This window comes from Muscardinus avellanarius (genome assembly GCF_963383645.1).
Source record: "Muscardinus avellanarius genome assembly, chromosome: 12".
NCBI classification, from domain to species: Eukaryota; Metazoa; Chordata; class Mammalia; order Rodentia; family Gliridae; genus Muscardinus; species Muscardinus avellanarius.
Genome location: NC_137798.1, coordinates 19327837 through 19350973, shown reverse-complemented (window position 1 = coordinate 19350973; position 23137 = coordinate 19327837). Strand labels below are relative to the sequence as shown.

Genomic DNA, 23137 nt, shown 5'->3' with positions numbered 1-23137 from the left:
CCCGGCCTAGAAGTTTCTTAGTCCAGGGATATAAGTGGAAGGGCAGTCCATGGATTAGTTACAGAAAATCTTACAATATCTTAAAATTATTTGCAATGTATGTCACTGTCAACATGATTTACATTATGATGTGAGACTATAATACACTAATAAAAGCATAGTAAAATATAGAAATAAAATTCAAAAATTGTGTGTTTTTGGAGAATTTGGGACATGCACCAGAAATCTCTGTAGAGCTTTTACAAACTGCAGCTCTATTCCAGAGACCTGCTAAGGAAAGTCTCTGAAGTTAGGACTTAATAAGATGTGTGTGTGTGTGTGTGTGTGTGTGTGTGTGTGTGTGTGTGTGTTTTTCTGGGGATTGAACCAAGGGGTATTCTACCTATAAGACACAACCAGCCGTATTTTTCCCCCCCTCAGGTACTGGGGATGAAACCCAGGAGAATTCTTCCTCTGAGCTGCAACCCCAGCCCTATTTTTTATTCTTTATTTTGAAACAGAGTCTCACTGAGTTGCAAAGGGCCTAAGTAGCTGAGGCTGTCCACTAACTGCGATCCACCTGTCTTAGCCTCCCAAATGCTGGGATTACAAGCGTGCGCCACCACGACCGGCTCCCAGCCCTATTTTATTTAGTAAAAGATTTCACAAAATTGGGGGGGGGGGCTTGCTAAGTTGTCAAGGCTAGCCTCCTTAATTCTAGTATTTGGAAAACTAAAACAAGAGGATCACAGAACACTACATAATAGAATCGTGTCCTCCCTTTTACTAATAAGTCTTTTTTTTTTGGTACTGAGAATTTAATCTGGGGGGGTTTTATATATCTTCTTAACTATACTTCCAGGGTCTCACTAAAGTGCTGAGGCTGGCCTCAATCCTCCAATCCTTCTGTCTCAGTCTCCCAGGTACTGAGATTACATGCGTGATCCACCACACCCAGCTCATGAGCCTCTTTTACACAGCATGGAGCTATTGAAACAATCAGATTCTTTGACTTTTTCTATTTATTATTTTTCTTTTATTCAGGTATTTAAGAGATTATGGCATCTGAAACCCACAATGTTAAAAAACGGAACTTTTGTAATAATATTGAGGATCAGTCCATTGATCTTCCTAGAAAAAGGATCTCTAATTTCACTAATAAGAACATGAAGGAGGTAAGTCCATGGTTTCTAAGTAATGAGTAAAGACATTTTAAACAGCAAGTCTGCAGATCTGGTTAAACTGTTTAAATAATGGAAAGGTAATAATGATACTTAATCTTGTAGAATTATGAAGTATAACCATTATATTCCCAAATCTCAAAAAACTCTTTGGCATGTTTTGGTATGCTATAATTTGAGTATTATATTATTATTATTATTTTTTTTTTTTTGGCAGTACCAGGGATGGAACACAGGGGCATTCTACCACCGAGCTATATCCCCAGCCCTATTTTTTTTTATTCTTCTTTTTTCTTTTTTTCCTTTTCTTTCTTTCTTTCTTTCTTTCTTTCTTTCTTTCTTTCTTTCTTTTTTTTTTTTTTTGTGGTACTGGGAGGGTGGAACCCAGGGGTTTTCACCTCCGGGTTACACCCCCAGTCCTATTTTTTTATATATATAATTTATTTGGAAACAGGGTCTCACTAAATTTCTGATAGCCTCACTAAGTAGCTGAGGCTGGCTTTGAACCTGTGCGATCCTCCTGTCTCAGCCTCCTAAGCACTGGGATTACAAACATGTGCCACCACGCCCGGCTTTATTCTTTATTTTGAAACAAGGTCTCACTGAGTTGCAAAGGACCTCACTAAGTAGCTGAGTAGATGAGGCTGGCCGCTAACCATGGTGCTCCTGTCTCAGCCTCCCAAATGCTGGGATTACAGGTGTGTGTAACCCCTCCGGTTTGAATGTTGTATGTATGTATGTATGTATTCATTTATTTATTTTATTTATTTATTTTTGTAGTACCGGGGATAGAACCCAGGGGCATTGTTTTGTTTTGTGCTTTCTACTTCTGGGCTATATTCCCAGAACTATTTTCTATTTTATTTGGAAACAGGGTCTCACTAAGTTGCTGAGAGCCTCACTAAGTAGCTGAGGCTGGCTTTGAACCTGTGCAATCCTCCTGTGTCAGCCTCCCAAGCACGGGGATTACAAGCGTACGCCACCATGCTTTTTATTTTTGAAACAGGGTCTCACTGAGTTGTGAAGGGCCTCACCACGGAGCTGAGGCTGTTTGAGAACCATGATCCTCCAGTCTCCGCCTCCCGAATGCTGGGGTTACTAGCATATGCCACCACACCTGACAAATATTTTCTTTTTAGAGGGTACTCAGAGATGCTTTTTGTTTACCAGTACACAGTTCATTAGTACTGATATAATTTTCTTTCTTTCTTTCTTTCTTTTCTGTTCTGGGTATGGGACCCAAGGGTATTCTATCTCCGAGCTACACCCCCAGCCCTATTTTTTATTCTTTATTTTGAAAAAGGGTCTCACTAAGTAACTGAGGCTGTCTATGAACTGCAGTCCTCCTGTTTAAGCCTCCCAAATGCTGGGATTACAAGTGTGAGCCATATGCCTGGTTTATAATTTCTTTTAAATCTTATTAAACTTGAATTCATTTATTAAGTGCCCTCTAAGTATAATATGTGACCAGTATCAAAAATAGGAAAATTTATATGTTACTTTGCAAAAAATACCTACCTGTAATGTTGTACTGAAAGATACAGCATTGTACCTAAGACCACAGCATTATGACAGATAAAGCGTTAATCTGATAAAGTACCTTTTGAATTTTAAGTTTGTTGACATCACTCATAAAGTCTACAGAATTTTATTGTTAATATGCTACAGCTATCTACTTTCATTTTTCAGGTTAAGAGATCTCCAAAACAGCTGGCTGCTTACATAAATAGGTAAGAATTTCTTTAAAGTTGTAGGAAACAGCAAATATCAAAAGCTGGTTAAAAGCCGGGCGTGGTGGTGCACGCTTGTAATCCCAGCATTTGGGAGACTGAGACAGAAGGATTGCGGTTCGTGGACAGCCTCAGCTACTTAGTGAGGCCCTTTGCAACTCAGTGAGACCCAGTTTCAAAATTAAGAATGAAAAATAGGGCTGGGGATATAGTTCAGAGGTAGAATGCCCCTGGGTTCCATCCCCAGACCCGCAAGGAAAAAAAAAAAAAAGTTGGGTAAAGATGAAAATATGGGGGTTGATTATTCCTTTGTATTATAATAGTTAACTTATTATCAGCTCCTTTGGGCCAGCCTCTTTACTAATAAAAAAATAATATTATCTCTCTTATAACAGCCCTATGTGTTAGGACTCTCAAAGTTGATGAGTAAACTAAAGATCAGAGAAGAAAAGGGGCTTTTTAGAGTCAGATAGCCAGGAAGCAGTAAAAATGGCATTCATTCTCAAATCTGCTATCTCTAAAGCTGCCTTTCCTATAAAACCAATGATCTTAAAAGTATGATCCAAGGACTTGAGGGCCCTTTCGGCCCTTTCAGAGAGCATGCAAGGTCAAAACTATTTTCATAGCATTACTAAAACATATTCACCTTCATTTGCACTGTGTCTTGCAAGTTTACAGTTGAGTTATCCAGAGGTGACATGTTACCTGATTTAATCATGAGATTGGATGCAGCATGGATGAACTCTATCTGTATTCTGTAAAGCAGATATGATTGTTACTATGCATGTTTGTCAGAGGAGAGGTTTGTCTTGGTTCACAGCTTCAGAGATTTCAGTCCACAGTGGCTTGACCCAGTCGATTTGGCCTGTGGTAAGGAAGTTCATCATGGTGAAGCACATGGCAGAGAAAACTACTTACTCAATGATACCCAGAAACTAAGAAGAAACAGAGGAAGGGGCTGGAGAATGCCGGGAGCCACCTGACTGCCTTCCAATAGGCCCCACCTCCTAAAGGTTGTGCCACATCTTAGTGCTGCAGGCTGATGAGCAACCGAGCCTTTAGCACATGGACCTCTGGGAGATATTTAAGATCCAAACCTGAGGGGTGTGTTGCACACCTGTAACCCAGTACTTGGGAGGCTGGGAGAAGAGGATCACAGGTTTGAAGCCAGCCTCAGCAACTTATTGAGACTCAGTAACCTCCGTGAGACCCTGTTTAAAAAATAAAGGCCTGAGGTGTGCCTTTGGGTTCAATCTCCAGTACAAAAGAGAGAGAGGTGGGGGGCGAGGGTGTGATGGGACAGGAGGGGAAGAATCCAAATTGTTTTTAAGTGAACTAATGAATATTTATAAATATTCTCAGTTTTAATTTCTAATACAATAAGTATCCATAGGTATTACCCACATTAAAAATTCTTTTGAGTTATCAATTTTTTTTATTTTTTTAATTTTTTTTTGGTGGTACTGGGGTTCCTGGAAGCCCTTCTACCTTAGGGCTACACTCCCAGACCTATTTTATATTTTCATTTGGAAACAGAGTCTCTTAAAGCCAGTGCAGCTGGCTTTGAACCTGCGCAATCCTCCTGTCTCCACCTCCCAAGCATGGGGATTACAAGCCTGCGCCGCCACGCCCGGCGAGTCATCAAATTTTTAAGAGTAGAAAGCATTCTAAAAACCAAAACATTTGAGAAACAGTGTATTCTATGAGGTTTGCTCTATCATATCAAACTCAGATATATTCTGGCTTCTTCAGAATAAATTTTTTGTTTTGTTTGGTGGTGGTATTGGAAATTGAACCCAGGATGTTCTTTCATGAGTTATACCCCCAACCCTATTTTGTTTCATTTTTTTTTCATTTATATATATATATATATATATATATATATATATATATATATATGTATGTATGTATTTTTTTTAAACGATCCTAGGGATTGAACCCAGGGGCATTCTACCTATGAGCTATACCCAAAGTCCTATTTTTTATTCTTTTTTTTTTTTTTTTTGTGGTACTGGGGTTCCTGGAAGCCCTTCTATCTCCGGGCTACACTCCCAGACCTATTTTTTTTAATATGGAAAAAGGGTCTCGTCTCTTAAGCCAGCGAGGCTGGCTCCGAACCAGCTCAATCCTCCTGTCTCCGCCTCCCAAGCCGTGCACCACCATGCCTGGCTTTATTCTTTTTTTTGAAACACAGTCTCACTGAGTTGCAGACGGCCTCACTAAGTAGTTAAGACTGCCGGAAATTTGGGATCCTTTTGTCCTGGCCTCCCAAATATAGGAATTAGAAGCCTGTGCCACCACACAGCTTATTTTTTATTTTTGAAACAGGTTTTCACTAAGTTGCTGAGGCTGGCCATGAACTGTGATCCTCCTTGTCCCCACCTCCAAAAGGACTGGGATTACAAGTGTGAACCACCATGCCTGGCAAAATAAACTTTAAAATGTCCAAACATGTAAGACTGTCATTTCATAGAAAAAGATTCTATGTCTGAAAAGCATTATACTTTTTTCTTTTTCAGTATGGTCTTTAATAATTCTTTTTTCATGTGGTACTGGGGATTGAACCCAGAGTCATTCTACCTCCAAGGCGCCCCAGCCCTTTATCTATCTATCTATCTATCTATCTATCTATCTATCTATCTATCTATTTATTTATTTATTTTCGGTACTGAAGATGGAACCCAGGGTCATTTTACCTCTGAGCTACACCGTCCAGCTCTATTTTTTTTATTATTATTTATTTTGAAACAGGGTCACCACTGAGGCTGTTCTCAAACCTGCAATCCTCCTGTTTCAGCCTTCCAAGTACCCAAGTACTGGGATTATTTTTTGTGTTTGTGGTACTGAGGGTGGAGCCCATGGGTTTTTCTACCTCCAGGCTATACCCCAGACCTATTTTTATACTTTATTTGGAAACAAGATCTCACTAAGTTGCTGAAAGCCTCACTAAGTAGCTGAGGCTGGCTTCGAACCTGCGCGATCCTCCTGTCTCAGCTTCCCAAATGCTGGGATTACAAACATGCACCACCACGCCCGTCTCAAATACTGGGATTATAAGTGTGCACCACCATGTCAGGCATCTTTCTCCCTTTCTCTCTTTCTTCCTTTCTTTCTTCAGTACTGGGGATTAAACCCAGGGCAATTTGACCTCTGAGCTATACCTCCAGCCCTATTTTTTTATTTCTTATTTTGAAACAGGGTCTCACTGAGTTGCAAAGAGCCTCACTAAATATCTGAGGCTGTCCAGTCCTCTGTCTCAGCCTCCCAAATGCTGAAATTACAAGCGTGCGCCACCATGCTCGGCTTTTGTTTTTTTTGTTTTTGTTTTTGTTTTTTTTGAAATGGATTATCGCTAGGTTGAGAGTCTCACTTTCTTTTTTTTTTCTTTTCTTTTTCTTTTTCTTTTTTTGGTGGTACTGGGAGTGGAACCCAGAGGCTTTCTACCTCTGGGCTATACTCCCAGACCTATTATTTATGTTTTATTTGGAAACAGGGTCTCACTAAGTTGCTAAGAGCCTCATTAAGTAGCTGAGGCTGGCTTCAAACCTGTGCGATCCTCCTGTCTCAGCCTCCCAAGCGCGGGGATTACAAGTGTGTCCCACCACGCCTGGCTTAAGAGAGTCTCACTTTCTGAGGCTGCCCTTGAACCTGTGATCCTTCTGTCTCAGCTTCCCAAGTACTGGAATTGTGGGCATGTGCCACAATGTGTGTGTGTGTGTGTGTTGAATTCAGAAATGTTCTACCTCCAAGCTACACCTCCAGCCCAATTTTATTTTTCATTTTGAAACAGGATCTTGCTAAATTGCTGTCTCAGCTTTTCAAGTTCTGGGATTATACGTTTGCACCACTACGTTGGTCATATTTTTTTTTGTGTGTGTGTGTGTGTGAGTGTGTGTGTGGTATGGGGATTGAACCCAGGAGCATTCTACCTCCACGCTACACCCCCCAGCCCTATTTTTATTCTTTTTTTTTTTTTTTTTTTTTTTTGCAGGTCTGGGGATGGAACCCAGGGGCATTCGACCTCTGAGTTGTGGAGGGCCTCACTAAGTAGCTGAGGCTGTCTGCGAACTGCGATCCTCCAGTTTCAGCCTCCCAAATGCTGGGATTACAAGCATGTGCCACCAAGCCCGGCTACTTTATTCTTTATTTTGAAAAAGGGTCTCACTAAGTTGCAGAGGGCTTCACTAAGAAGCTGAGGCTGACAATGAACCTGTGATTCTCCTGTCTCAGCCTCCCAAGTACTGGGATTGTAATCCCAAGTACTGGGATTACAACCCAGATGGGCTTATTTCATTTTTAAAGCATCTAGTCTTCATTTTCTTTTCTTCTTTTTCACTTTTTAATGCATTGTTCATTGATTAAAAGAATATTTAACATAAACCATACAACATCAGTCATCAGGTCAAACATTCAGCTGGTTCAGCTGGTTTTCTTAGAGTTTCTGTTAGGATTCATTTCTTTTTTTCTCTTTTCTTTCTTTTCTTTTTCTTTCTTTTCTTTCTTTTCTTCCTTTTGTGGTACTGAGGGTAGAGAACCCAGGTGCTTTTCTACCTCCAAGCTGTACTCCCAGACCTATTTTATACTTTATTGGAAACAGGGTCTCACTAAGTTGCTGGGAGCCTCATAAGTAGCTGAAGCTGGCTTTGAACCTGTGTGAGTGATCTCTTTGTCTCAGCCTCCCAAGCGCTGGGATTACAAGCGTGTGCCACCATGCCCGGCTCTTTTTTATTTCTTTTCTTTTCAGTACTGGGAATTGATCTCAGGGGTATTCTACCTCTGAGCTACACCCCTGGTCCTTTTATATTTTTGAAGAAAGGACTCACTAACTTACTAACACTGGCCTTGAACCTGCAGCCTCCTAAGTACTAGGATTACAGGTGTGGGCCATCACACCCAGCCCTTTTTCATTTTCTTTTTCTTTTTTCTTTTCTTTTTTTTTTTTTGCAGGACTGGGGATGGAACCCAGGGATATTCAACCTCCAAGCTATACCCCCCCGTCCTATTTTTTATTCTTTATTTTGAAACCATGTCTCACTAAATTGCAAAGGGCCTCACTAAAGTAGCTGAGGTGGTCCATAAACCATGATCCTCCCGTCTCAGCCTCCCAAATGCTGGGATTACAAGCATGCGCCACCATGCCCGGCCTTTCTCATTTTCATTATGTTTAAAATGTCATCTTTTGCTGGGCATGGTGGCGCACGCTTGTAATCCCCACGCTTGGGAGGTGGTGACAGGAGGATCACGCAGTTTCGAAGCCAGCCTTGCTGGCCTAAAAGTCCCTGTTTCTAAATAAAATATAAAACAGGTCCGGGAGTGTAGCCCAGAGGTAGAAGGGCTTCCAGGAACCCCAGTACCACCACCAAAAAAAAAGTCATCAATTTTTTTTTTATTGCCTTCCAGGTAATTTGTAACTTCTCTTTTATTTTTCTCTTCAAACTAAGAGTTAACATTTTTATTTTATTTTAGTGCATTACAAAGAGAAAATTTGGCCTGTTTAAAAGACTTTTAGAGTTTTCATGATTTTTTTCACTTAAAATGTTAATTTTTTTTTACAGAATTACAGTTGGACAAGCTGTGAAAAGCCCAGATAAACTACGTAAGGTGATATATCGCAGAAAGAAAGTTCATCAACCTTTTCTAAGTCCTTGTTACAGAAGAAAACAGTCCCCTAAAAGTGGGGGCTGTGACATGGCAAATAAAGAAAATGAACTGGCTTGTGCAGGCCACCTGCCTGAAAAATTACGCCCTGATAGTCGAACATATTTGGTTAACTCCAGTGATTCTGGTTCTTCACAGACAGAAAGCCCGTCATCAAAATATAGTGGGTTTTTTTCTGAGGTAAGAAATCTAAGTCATGTTTAGCTTAACTTTATTCTTGGTATACTACTGGGTTTTTTTTCTTTCCTGTAATCTAGCAGAATAATTTACCTCCCATCAAATACACACTTAATTTGAGTGATAGTAACTCCCTAAGACAATTTTCTAAGTTAACCAAAATTGAATTAGTAATTTAGTCTGTTTCTCTAGGTTAGCAATATCTAAGATGGAATGAAATGTTTGATGGGCCCCTATCAATATCCAGAATGACAGCAGTGATTTATTTATTTTTTTTTTGTGCTATTGAAGATGGAACCTAGTACCGCAGTAGTAGTAGTAGTAGTAGTAGTAGTAGTAGTAGTAGTAGTAGTAGTAGTAATAATAATAATGGAGAAATCTTGCCTAAAAGGTGGCTCACCAAAGCACACTACCATGCACATTCTTCGATCTCAAAATTGCTTAGTAGAAGTTTTACTCAGGCAAACATGGTATCTGTTCTAGTTTTGAAATTAATCTTTTGTGTGTGCATGTGTGTGGTACTAGGGATGGAATCCAGGGGCATTTTACCTTCAAGCTACACCCCCAGCTGTATTTTTTTATTTTTTATTTTGAACAGGAAATCACTAAATTGAGGAGGGTCTCATTAAGTACCGGAGGCTGGCTGTGCCTCCTGTCTCAGCCTCCCAAGTATTGGGATTACAAGCGTGCGTCACCACACCCAGTTTAAAATTAATTTTTAAGCCAGGCGTGGTGGCGCACGCTTGTAATCCCCGCACTTGGGAGGCTGAGACAGGAGGATCACACAGGTTCGAAGCCAGCCTCAGCTACTTAGTGAGGCTCTTGGCAACTTAGTGAGACCCTGTTTCTAAATAAAATATAAAAAAGGTCTGGGAGTATAGCCCGGAAGTAGAAAGCCTCTGGGTTCCACCCCCAGTACCACCAAAAAAAAAAAAATTAATTTTTAAAAAAGTTTGTACACTAGGTGTGGTGGTACACACTTGTAATCCTAGTACTTGAGAGGCTGAAACAGGAGGATTGAGCAGGTTCGAAGCCAGCCTCAGCTACTTAGTGAGGATCTCAGCAATTTATTGAGACGCTGTTTCCAAATAAAATACAAAATAGGTCTGGGAGTGTAGCCTCTGGGTTCCATCCCAGCACCACACACACACACACACAAAAAAAAAATTGTACAAGTTCGTGTATTTTCCTACATCAGATGTGCAGTATTAATACAGTATTATAGAATCAATCTATTATAGTATATAAATATTGGAGAATATGCTATTAATTTTTTAAAATGAGGTTGACTTATGTGTTTGTTTGTTTGTTTTTCCATTTTTTTTTCAATTTTTTGGGGGGATGGTAGTGGGGATGGAACCCAGGGGCCTTCTACCTCCAGTCTACATTCCCAGACCTATTTTATATTTTATTTGGAAACAGGGTCGCTTAAGCCAGCAGAGGCTGGCTTCGAACCTGCGTGATCCTCCTGTCTCAACCTACCAAGCGCAGAGATTACAAGCGTGCGCCACCAAGCCCGGCTTGACCTATGTTTTGATGTTGAAAAATATGTGTTTAAATCCTGCCAAGTGCTGTGTGCATGTGTCATCACTATGAACTACATTATGATAGAGGTCTATAATGCACCAGCAAAAGTATAAAAGATAATTACTTGCCAAAAATGCAGATAATTTTTTCAATTTTTCCAGAGTGTTTACATATGGTTAGAAAGATACATACCAGTCTATTACCTGTGATTACTTTTGGGGATTGATACTGGATGTTTTTATGGGCAAGTAGAGAGAGAATATCCACTTTTTGTCTTATATAGTTCTGTGTAAAACTTTTTCCAATAGAATTATATTATCTTTATAAATAAAGTAGACATATTTAGAGCTGGGTGTGGTGGCACACAACTTGTAATCTCGGTACTTGGTAGGCTGAAACAGGAGGATCACAGGTTCATGGCCAGCCTCAGCAACTTAGTGAGATCTTGTTTCAAAATAAAGAATAAAAAAAATAGGGTTGGGGTTGTAGCTTGGAGGCTGAATGCCTCTGGGTTTCATCCTAGTACTACAAAAAAAAAATGTAATAATAAGTATAGTTAAATGATACTATGACACTTGTCACAGGACCAGGTTTTTGTGTTTTCTTTCTCATGCCATTCACGTAGTAATGACTAGCCTAATGGTTTACCTTTTCTTTTTGTTCACATGTATAAATCAATTCCTAGATTTGTGGGTTATCTAAAAATAATGTATTCATAGCTGTTTGTGGTGGCTCACACTTGTAATCCCAGTACTTGGGTGGCTGAGACAGGAGGATTGTGCAGGTTTGATGCAGCCTCAGCTACTTAATGAGGCTCTCAGCAACTTAGTGAGACCCTATTTCTAAATAAAATATAAAATCTGGATTGTTGTTGTTGTTGTTTCTTTTGTGGTCCTGGGGTGGAACCCAGGGGCTTTTCTACCATTGGGCTATACTCCCAGACCTATTTGATATTTTATTTGAAAACAGGATCTCACTAAGTTGCTGAGGCTGGCTTTGAACCTGCACATTCCTCCTGTCTCAACCTCCCAGGCACTGGGATTAAAAGCGTGAGCTACCACGCTCAGCTTTAGGATCCTGTTTCTAAATAAAATATAAAATAGATCTGAGAGTATAACCCAGAGGTAGAAAGACCCTGGGTTCCACTCCCAGTACCACAAAGTAAGTAAGTAAGTAAAATATATTTTTATAAATTATTTGGATTTAAAAGAAAAATGGTAGCAAGCAAGGAAAGAAAAAGTCCTAAAATTATTTGCTATATTCAACTTCAGTATTCCTTTTTAAGGACCAGTATAAGTAGTCATCTTTGCATACTTTAAAACTGTCTCCCTGACTGTTTTCATTGGAAAAAAAAGTTTCATATCGTGTTTCAGTGTGCTTTTTAACAAATTAGATGATTGCCTTTCAGGTTTCTCAGGACCATGAAACAATGGCTCAAGTTTTGTTCAGCAGGAATTTGAGATTGAATGTAGCTTTAACTTTCTGGAGAAAGAGAAGTATAAGTGAACTTGTAGCTTATTTGGTGAGGTAAGTGTAATCTTTTATGCTCTTTGTTCCGTACATGTAATTTTCATTGTAATATTAAAGTGGCTCTTATTCATCAGGTAAAAACTTAAACTTTCTGTTTAGCTTCTAGTAGAGACAGTATGGTTTTTTTTATGTTGTTTTTTGTTTTTTGTTTTTGCAGTACTGGGAATTGAACACAGGACATTCTACCCCGGAACTTCCCTCCCAGTCCTATTTTTTTTTTATTCTTTCTTTACTTACTTATTTACTTACTTATTTATTTTTAATTTATTAAAAAAAAAAAGAGCCACCACACCTGGCTCTATTTTGTGTGTGTGTGTGTGTGTGTGTGTGGTACTAGGGATGGAACTCAGGGGCATTCTACCTTTGAGTTACAACACAGCCCTATTTCACTTACAGAAGCATTTGGAGCTTCTGAGAGACTAAATTCATTCATTCTTTCTTTCTGTCTTTTTTTTTTTTTTTTTGGTAGTGGAGATGGAATCCAGGGACATTTGTATCTGAGCTATATTCTCAGCCTTATATTTTTTATTTTATTTTTTATTTATTTTGAGAAGGGGTCTCAAGAGTTGCAAAGGGCCTCACTAAGTAGCTGAGGCTGTCTACAAACTGTGATCCTCCTGTCTCAGCCACCCAAATACTGGGATTACAAGCGTGCGCCACCACGCCCAATGTTATTCTTTATTTTGAAAGGGGATCTCACTGAGTTGCAAAGTATTATAAACATTTACCACCATGCCCAGCAACAGTATGGTTTAAATTGCATTCATCACCAGTCTAAAAGTAACCAGAGTACAGAAAACTGTCTGTTTTATTAGATTGAGCAGTGCTGTTACTTTTATTAATTTTATTTTTTTGTATATGATACTGGAGGTTGAACCCCAAGGCATTCTACCTCTGAGCTGTACCCCTGGCCCTGTTTTATTTTTATTTTGACAAGGTCTCACTACATTGATGAGAGTCTCACTACTTGGTGAGGCTGTCCTCAAACCTTGCTATCCTCTTGTGTTAGCCAAGTACTGAGATTACAAGCATGTACCACCATGCCTGGCTAAACTGTTAACTTTTTCTGATTAAGATTCTAATCTATGGCCGGGCGTGGTGGTGCATGCTTGTAATCCCCACACTTGGGAGGCAGAGACAGAAGGATTACACAGGTTCGAAGTCAGCCTCTCTGGCTTAAGAGACCCTGTTTCCAAATAAAAATATAAAAATGGGTCTGGGAGTGTAGCCCAGAGGTAGAAGGGTTTCCAAGAACCCCAGTACCACCCAAAAAAGAAATTCTAATCTATAAGAAAAAGAATTACTGGTATGAGAAAAATCTCTTTTAAAAATCTTTTTTGAGCTGGGTTGGTGGTGCATGCTTGTTATCTCAGAATTTGGGAAGCTGAGACTGGAGGATTCTGGTTCAAAGACATCAGCTTATACTTAGTGAGGCCCTTTGCAACTCAGAGAGACCCTGTTTCAAAATAAAGGATAAAAAATAGGGCTGGGGGTATAGCTCGGAGCTCGGAAGTAGAAGGCCCATGAGTTTCATCGCCAGTATTGCCTCCCCCCCCAAAAAAAATCCCACTCAAAAGAGATTTTGTGTGTGTGTGTGTGTGTACTGGGATGGAACCTAGAGGCATTCTACCTCTGAACTACATCCCCCCAGTCCAATTTTTTATTCTTTATTTTGAAACAGGGCCTCACTAAGTAGCTGAGGCTATCCTTAAACTGTGATTCTCTTGTCTCAGCCTTCTAAATGCTGGAATTACAAGCATATGCCACCACGCCCCGCTTTGAGTGGGAATTAAGTATTAACTTTATATTTAAATTTCTCAAATGTTACCTTAGTGAGACTTTTGACCACCTTATATAAAAATAAATTATTTTATGCCGGGCATGGTGTCACATGCTAATAACCCCAGTACTTGCGAGGCTGAAGCAGGAGAATCGCAGGTTCACAGCCAGTCTCAGCAACCTCGTGAGGCCCTTCTGCAACTTAGCGAGACCTTATTTCAAAATAAAATCAAACTGGGGTATAACTCAGAGATAGAAGGTCCCTGAATTCAATCCTCAGTACCATACACAGAAAAAAAGTTCTATTTTTTTCACTTCCTTTGTCACTTTTTTGTGTTAATTTTCTCCATAGCATTTCCCATCAACAACCTACTCTGTATTTATTACTTATCTCTGACCCAACCCCACCACCTACATTCACACTCTAGAATACAAGCTTTATGTCTTTATCTGCTATATACTCAGTATCAGACTCATCACAGGCACTGAAATTGTCAATAGTGAATTCCTCAAAAGCCGTATGAAGATTATAGTGTGAAAGTAAATAAGGAAATCAGCTCTCTAAGCAATGCTTTTTTTACTTACAGGATAGAAGATCTTGGAGTTGTGGTAGATTGCCTTCCTGTGCTAACCAATAGGTAAAAAAATGTATTTTTGAGAAAAAATAAGCTAAAAGAAAAACATGTGATGGCCTATTCATATTTTTATAACTTAAATTTGTCTTTTAGTTTACAGGAAGAAAAGCAATATATCTCACTTGGCTGCTGTGTAGATTTGTTGCCTCTAGTAAAGTCATTACTTAAAAGCAAATTTGAAGAGTAAGTAATAATCTAATCTCAATTCTTTTTCCTTTTTTTTTTTTTCTCTTTGTACTGGAAATTGAACCTAGAGGCATTCTGCCTCCAGCCATGTTTGTTTAATGGTACTGGGGATGGAACCAAGGGGCATTCTACCTCCAACCTACACTCCCAGTACTATTTTTTATTCTTTATTTTGAAACAGGTTCTCACCGAGTTGCAAAGGACCTCATTAAGTAGCTGAGGCTGTCCTCTAACCATGATCCTCCCATCTGAGCCTCCCAAATGCTGAGATTACAAGCATGTGCCACCACACCCAGCTCCTATTTTATTTCTTATTTGGAAACTGGGTCTCTCTAGATTGCTCAAGTCTTGATAAATTGCTAACGCTGGCTTTGAATCTCCTGTCTCAGCCTCTCAAGTATTGGTATTACAAGCATGTGCCACTATACCCAGCTCTCAATTTATTTTTCTCTTTTAGCATCCTTGATTTTGTGCTTTGTGAATACATACTGGTAGATTTGAGTTTATGGGATATACCTAGTTTCTGTTCTCAAGGAGCTTTTAGTACATCTAGGAAAAGAATACAAAATGACTAAGGAACAATTATTTTAAAAATCTATAAACAAGTTACAAAAAATAGAGCTTTGTGAAATAGATTCTCAAAGTAGTGAAAGAGCCAGGCATGGTGGCACACACTTGTAATCCCAGTATTTGGGAGGCTGAGAGAGGAGGATCACAGTTCACAGGCAGCCTCAGCTTCTACTTAGTGAGGCCCTTTGCAACTCAGTGAGACCCTGTTTCAAAATAAAGAATAAAAAATAGGGTGTAGCTCGAAGGTAGAATGCCCCTGGGTTCCACCCCAGTATTGCAAAAAAAAAAAAAAAAAAAAAAAAGAACTGGCTGTTTAGCTTGGAGGTAGAATGCCCCTAGATTCAATCTCCAGTACTAAAATAATTAATAATAATAATAATACAAAGGAAGAAAGGTTTGTGTTTGTGTGTATGTTTTTCTGGGGGATGGTGGAGTGTCATCTTTTGTAAAGACTTTTTAGATGAAAACACTTGAATTTTATAACAAAATATCATTTCAGATATGTCATAGTTGGCTTAAACTGGCTCCAAGCAGTAATTAAAAGGTGGTGGTCAGAACTGTCATCCAAAACAGAAATTATAAATGATGGGTGAGTATGCCTTTAAAGATAAATTAACCCTAGGTTCAATTCCCAGCACCACCAAAAAATAAAAATATAAGAAACATGCTAGCTGGGCATGGCGGCACACTCCTGTAACCCAGTACTTGGGAGGCTGATAAAGGAGAATTGCTGTTTCAAGGACAGCCTCCGCAAGTAGTGAGACTTTCATCTTATTTCCAAATAAGAAAGAAAGTCGGGCTAGGAGTGTAGGTAAAGGTAAAATGCCTCTTGGTCCAATACTCAGTACCACAAAAATAAAAATAATAAAAAGGAAAGCCAGGCATAATGGTGCATGTTTATAATTCTATTACTTGGGGAGGCTGAGACAGGAAGATCACAGGTTCATGGCCAGCCTCACCTACTTTTTTTTTTTTTTTTTTTTTTTTGGTGGTACCAGGGATGGAGCCTAGGGGCCTTCTACCTCCGGGATACACTCCCATATCTATTTTATATTTTATTTAAGCCAACTGAGGCTGGCTTCAAACCTGCACGATCCTTCTGTCTCAGCCTCCCAAGTGCAGGGATTACAAGCGTGCGCCACCACGCCCGGCAGCTTCACCTACTTAATTAGGCCCTCAGCAACTTAGTGAGACCCTGTTTCAAAAATAAAGAATGAAAAATAGGGCTGAGAGTCTAGCTTGGAGGTAGAATGCACCCTAGTTCAATTTCCTTGAGAAAAACAGCTTAATTAAATAATGTGATTATTCTCTTCATTTTCAAAGAAATAGTAAGTTGAATGACTTCATTTTTGAGAATCACATATGGAATTTGAATTAAAGAGCCTAATAACCTCCTGTGTTTCTCCTCTCCTCTGGCATAATATACTCCTCCCTTCATTTTAGAAAAACACAACAGTGGTCTACCCCAACTGAGTGAGTAAGGGAGGAGACAAGGAATGTAGGCACCCTGCAGGTTCTTTGGGCTACCTAGACATTCACCTGACACTTCAATGTGATTACAGTTGTAAAAACTGTGTTATAATTTGAATGTTGCCTTGGTGTCACAATGTGTCGTTATTGACTAAATGAACCAAACTGTCATGAAGTTACAGGAAAAAATATATCTCCCAACAGTATCCTTAATCTTCATATTTTCTCTCTGTGCTGCCCAAATGCCTAGTTGTTTTCTTTCCACTTTGACAGCTAAATAACCTTGAATTTCTTTGATTAGCATGTACTATTTTAAAAAGTGCTTGATTTTAGTGTATTGTTTTCTAATAAAAAATTGAAAAATATAAGCCGGCAGTGGTGGCGCACACCTGTAATCCCAGCGCTTGGGAGGCTGAGACAGGAGGATCGCGCAGGTTCGAAGCCAGCCTCAGCTACTTAGTGAAGCTCTCAGCAACTTAGTGAGACCCTGTTTCCAAATAAAATATAAAAATAGGTCTGGTTGTATAGCCCGGAGTTAGAAAGCCTCTGGGTTCCACTCCCAGTACCACAAAACAAAAACAAAAACAATTGAAAATTTAAAAACTTTTATTAAGTGTATTTACTACCAAAGTTCAGCTCCTACTATTTGCTTCCTTATTTCTCTTCTCTCTTTTTTTTCTCCTAGAAATATTAAAATTTTAAAGCAACAATTAAGTGGATTGTGGGAACAGGAAAACCATCTTACCTTGGTTCCAGGATATACCGGTAATATAGCTAAGGTAATCTATACAGGCTTCACAGTTAGATATTAAAAACTAGAAATAACACAGTTTTTAAAATTATAGTATAAGCTGGGCATGGTGGCACACACTTGTAATCTCAGTACTTGGGAGCCTGAAACAGAAGGATTGCAGGTTCATGGCCAGCCTCAGCTACTTAGTGAGGAACTTAGACCCTGTTTCCAAATAAAATAATAAAATAGGGCTGGGGGTATGGCCCGAAGGTAGCATGCCCCTCAGTTTAATCCCCAGTGCTTCCAAAAATTTTAGAAAAATAATAGTGTTATATATTTATAAATAAGTTCTCCTTCAAATCTTTAGGCAAAATGATTTGGTAGTGTTCAAATAAGATCTATAGTCAAGCTGGGCCTGGTGGCGCACGCTTGTAATCCCCGCGCTTGGGAGGTGGAGACATGAGGATTGCGCAGGTTTGAAGCCAGCTGCGCGCGCACTGGCTTAAGAGATCCTGTTTCCAAATAAAAAAGTATAAAACATAGGTCTGGGAGTGTAGCCCGGAGCTAGAAGGGTTTCCAGGAACCCCAGTATCACCAAAAAAAAAAAAAAAAAAGATCTATAGTCAAGTTCATATTTGCACATGTTTGTCCTCTGGGTATGAGTGTGACCTGGACAATAAACAAATGTAAGCCAGCAGTGGTGGCGCACTAGAATTAGCCATTGAGTGTGTTTCATATACAACTACAGAAATGTGCTACAGAGTATTTAGTGATGTATTTCCAGAGAATATTCAGAGAAAAATATTTGAAACAAAGAGTTCAGATAAAAGACAGCATCAAAAAAGACAGTAGTAGCAGCCGGGCATGGTGGCGCACGCTTGTAATCCCCGGCTTGGGAGGCAAAGACAGGAAGATCGCACAGGTTGGTAGCCAGCCTCGCTGGCTTAGGAGACCCTGTGTCCAAATTTTAAAAAATATATTTAAAAAAAATAGGTCTCAGAGTGTAACCCAGAGGGAAAAGAGTTTCCAGGAACCCCATTACCACCCCCCCTCCAAAAAAAGACAGTAGCAGCCAGACAAGGTGGCACATGCTTTTAATCCTAGCATTTGGGAAGCTGAGACAGGAGAATTGCAGTTCATGGCCAGCCTCAGCTACTTAGTGAGGCCCTCTGCAACTCAGTGAGACCCTGTTTCAAAATAAAAAATATAAAATAGGGCTGGGGTTGTAGCTTGGAGGTAGAATGGCCCCAGTTCCATCCCCAGCACTGCCAAAAAAAAAAAAAAAAAGACACTGGCACTCAGGTAACAGATCAATCAAATGGTTTTAGGGTATTTTTTTACTTTGCTTTTGCTGATATCTTGCTTTTGAGAAAGTTAACTGTTTAAATCACAGAACAAAAGCCGGGCGTGGTGGCGCACGCTTGTAATTCTAGCATTCTGGAGGCTCAGACCAGAGGATCACGGTTCGCAGACAGCCTCAGCTACTTAGTGAGGCCCTCTGCAACTTAGTGAGACCGTTTCAAAATAAAGAATAAAAAATAGGGCAGGGGGTGTAGCTCGGAGGTCAAATGCCCCTGGGTTCCATCCCCAAACCCACTAAATAAATAAATAGCCGGGCGTGGTGGCGCACGCTTGTAATCCCAGTGCTTGGGAGGCTGAGACAGGAGGATCACACAGGTTCAAAGCCAGCCTCAGCTACTTAGTGAGGCTCTCAGCAACTTAGTGAGAGCCTGTTTCCAAATAAAATATAACAAAAATAGGTCTGGGAGTATAGCCCGGAGGTAGAAAAGCCCCTGGGTTCCACCCCAGTACCACCATGAAAAAAAAAAAAAAAAGAAATAAAGAAATAAAGAAATAAAATCACAGAATAAATTTAACAGCCACTTTTATTGATTTTTTTGGTCTCAAAGGTAAAGGTACATATCTAGTGTGGATTTTAATATTTAAACTTCAGAAAACATTTATAGTTATAATTGCAGAGAAAAATATTAAGAAATATTTCAGCCGGGCGTGGTAGTGCACACCTGTTATTCCAGTACTTGGGAGCCTGAGACGGAGGATCACAAGCTGAATTTAACAACATAGTGAGACCCTGTTTCAAATAAAATAGGGCTAGGGGTATAGCTCAGATGTAGAATGCCCCTAAGTTCAACTCCTAATACCCCCCATAAAAAAAGAAAGAAATATTTCCACCCTCTTACTGAGCATATTGCTATCATAAGTGAGCATTAACCAAGAATACAAAAGCATTATTTGGTTTAAGAAAATAGTCTAAACAAGATCTATGTCATGTTTTTGTAAAATTCTTGAACACTTTGAAAAACAGAAACAAAACCAGTTATGGTGGCACACACCTGTAATACCAGTATTTGGAAGGCTGAGACAAGGCAATTACAGGGCCAGCCTTAGCAGTGTAGCGAGGCCCCCAGCAACTTAGTGAGAAACTTTTTCCAAATAAAAAATAAAGTGGGGCTGGGGGTAGAATACCTCTGGGTTGTATTCCCGGCACCACAAAAATAGGGAATGTGGAGAGACTGAGATTGTGGCTCAGAGATAGAATGTCCCTGGATTCAATCCCTAGTACCAAAAACAAAATAATAAAAAAGAAAACAAACTTGCCTGGCATGGTGGCACACGCTTATAATCCCAGTAATTGGGAGGCTGAGACAGGAGGATCCCAGTTTCTGGCCAGCCTCAGCTACTTAGTGAGGCCTTTTATTTTGAAACAATTAAAAAATCAGGCTGGGGTACAACTCAAAGGTAGAATGCCCCTGAGTCCAATCCCCAATCCCCAGCAACACACACACACACACACACACACACACACACACAATGATAATAACAACTGTCTATCACTTCTGTGATTTTTTTTCTTTCTTTCTTTTTTTTTTTTTTTTTTTTTGTGGTACTGAGGGTGAAACCCAGGGACATTCTACCTCTGAGCTATACCCCAGCCCTAATTTTTTATTCTTGTATATTTGTTTTTTGTGGTACTGGGAATGGAACCTAGGGGCGTTCTACATCCAAGCTATACCCTCAGTCCTATTTTTTTTCTTTATTTTGAAACAAGGTCTCACTAAGTTTAAGAAGGCCTCACTAAGTAGCTGGGGCTGGCAGCAAACCATGATCTTCCTGTTTCAGCCTCCCAAGTACTGGGATTACAAGTGTGCGCTGCCACTTCCAGCTTTGTAGAATTTCTGGGTTTTTTTGGTTGTTGTTGTTTTTGTATTGTTTTGTTTTTGTGGTACTGGGGGTGGAACCCAGGGCATTCTACCTCCAAGGTATACCCCCAAGCCTATTTTATTCTTTATTTTGAAACAGGGTGTCACTGAGTTGCAAAGGGCCTCACTAAGTAGCTGAAGGTGTTCGTTAACTGCAGTCATCCTGTCTCAGCCTCCCAAATACTGGGATTGCAAGCGTGCGCCACTATACCCAGCTTGATGGAAATCTTATAAACATAATCAATTTTCAGCCAGACACGGTGGTACATGCTTGTAATCCCAGTACTTAGGTTGAGACAGAAGGATCCCAGGTTCTCAGCCAGCCTCAACAACTTAGGCCATCTACAACTTAGTGGCACCTTGCTTCAAAATAAAATAGGGCTGGGGTTGTAGCTTGGAGGTAGAATGTACCTGGGTCCAATCCCCAGTACTGGAAAAAAAACAAAAAAAAAAAAAACAGTAATTTCCTAAAAGATTTATGTTGCTCTTTCAGGTTTTTTTTTTTTTTTTTTTTTTTTTTTTTTTTTTTTTTTTTTTGGTGATACTGGGGATGGAAGGATGGAACCCAGGGGCATTCTACCTCTGAGTGACACCCCAGCCCTATTTTTTTTTTTTTTTTTTTTTTGCACCAAGTTGCAAAGGGCCTTATTAAGTAGCTGAGGCTGTCCTTGAACCATAATCCTTCTGTCTCAGCCTCCCAAATGCTGGGATTACAAGCATGTGCCACCACGCCTGGTGCTCTTTCAGGTTTTATTTATTTAGTTATTTGGTAGTACTAGGGATGGAACCCAGGGGCTTTCTACCTCCGGGCTCGACTCCCAGACCTATTTTATATTTTTATTTGGAAACAGGGTCTCACTAAGTTGCTGAGATCCTCCCAACCATGCATCACCACGCTCAGCATCTTGCGGGTTTTAGAGTACACATATCAGCTTGTATTAGCAAGCATTGTGGATAGTAGAATTGAAAAATGAATTATTGCCTTAAATTTTTGCTTTTAATTAATTTTTCAATCTAGGAGAAGCTATATTCCCCCTTTCTTGTGGTAGTGGGGGATTGAATCCAAGGGCATTCTTCCTCCAATCTACACCCCCAGCTTTATTTATTTATTTATTTATTTATTTAGGGTGGAACCCAGGGGCTTTTCTATTTCCAGGCTATACTCTCAGTTCTAACATCTTATACTTTATTTGGGAACAGGGTCTCACTAATTTGCTGAGAGCCTCACTCAGTAGCTGAGGCTGGCTTCAAACCTATGCAATCCTCCTGTCTCAGCCTCCCAAGTGCTGGGATTACAAGCGTGCGCCACCACAACCCTGCTTTTATTTTTACTTGAAACAGGGTCATGCTTGGTTGACTTGTTGAGGGATTGTCCTTGAACCTGTGATCCTCCTATCTCAGCCTCCCTAGTACTGGATTATAGGAGTATGCCACCAAGCCTGGTGAGAGAAGCTATGTTCTAAATATGACCTTAAAGTACTAAGGCCTTAAGCCAATTAAAAAATAAAGCCTTTCAGCCGGGCGGTGGCACACACTTGTAATCCCCGCACTTGGGAGAAGACAGGAGGATCACGCAGGTTTGAAACCAGCCACTCTGGCTTAAGAGACCCTGTTTCCAAATAAAAATATAAAATAGGTCTGGGAGTGTAGCCCGGAGGTAGAAGGGCTTCCAGGAACCCCAGTTCCACACACACAAAAAAAGCCTTTATTGCAAAATTAAACCTTTAATTAATTTGTAATTTTTTTAGGGTAGACATTAGAGAGAGTGGCTGTCATCAAGCTCCAGCCCTGAGTTTATTGTTTAGCACGGGTGGAGTTACTGTGAGTGTTCACTGTGAAAGCAGAGTTGCTTGAGTACAGGAACCAAAGCATTCACTCAGCTTATTTGTTGAACATGCACTGTGTGCTGGGGCCTGTGCTAAACAAATGGAGATTTTAAAAAAGTTAATGAGACTCATTTCTTAGCTACTGAAGATCACAAAAGGAAACCAACGCAAATCACGGAACAAAAAGAGAAAAAAAAAATGGGTTGTGGATATTTGTATTTATTACTGGCTAATGAAATGTTTCTTCTTTATCCTCTAAGGATGTAGATGCATATTTATTACAGTTGCATTGAGAGATTTCGTCTACTAAAGAGCATTTGGTTATTCAGAACATCCTTGGACTATACGATTTCCAAAAATAGGTCTCTTCTAAGAACTATGAACTATAGAAGAAATCAAAACTGTTTTTTCTTCTAAAAAGCCACATAATGAAACCACTAATGAAAACCTAACAATCTACTTCACATTGAAGTGGAAGACTATCCTGAAGAAGCAGCTTCAGCTTCATGAGGTGGAAGTGCACTAGGAGATGGTCCCTTTGCTGCAATCTGGATTACGTGGCTATCTGGCCACATTGTTTAAGAACTACTGGGCCTTAATGCAATCCTGCCTGAGAATATAATTTATACTATGTGAAAAAATAAGACAGGACTTATTACTAGAAACCACAAAGACCAATCATCATTAATTTTTTATTGTGTTTTATAAAAAACACATAAATGTGTACAGCTATTTTCTTATGTTGAAAAGACTTTGAAAGTTTAAAACATCATAGTAAATAATATTAAATTTTTCTGTTCACACTGAGATACTGTGTATGAAAAATGCCTTAATTATTAATAAGCCAATGTGTTGTAATACCAATATCTATTTTAAAAAATTAAAACCAACTATGTTCTGGCATGATAAAATCATGGAATTAAATCAGGGGTTTA

General features: G+C 39.6%; 1 protein-coding gene across 1 annotated transcript; it reads left to right on the top strand.

The window, feature by feature from the left end:
- Positions 1 to 1037: 1037 nt before the first annotated feature.
- Positions 1038 to 22495, top strand: KATNBL1 (katanin regulatory subunit B1 like 1; the record flags this gene model as incomplete). The annotated part of the gene is made up of 9 exons (XM_080707590.1): positions 1038 to 1154; positions 2850 to 2890; positions 8446 to 8728; positions 11661 to 11779; positions 14149 to 14199; positions 14290 to 14379; positions 15452 to 15541; positions 17108 to 17201; positions 22463 to 22495. 9 exons carry the CDS (start codon positions 1038 to 1040, stop codon positions 22493 to 22495), a joined length of 918 nt encoding a protein of 305 aa, XP_080563716.1.
- Between the last annotated feature and the right edge of the window lie 642 nt (positions 22496 to 23137).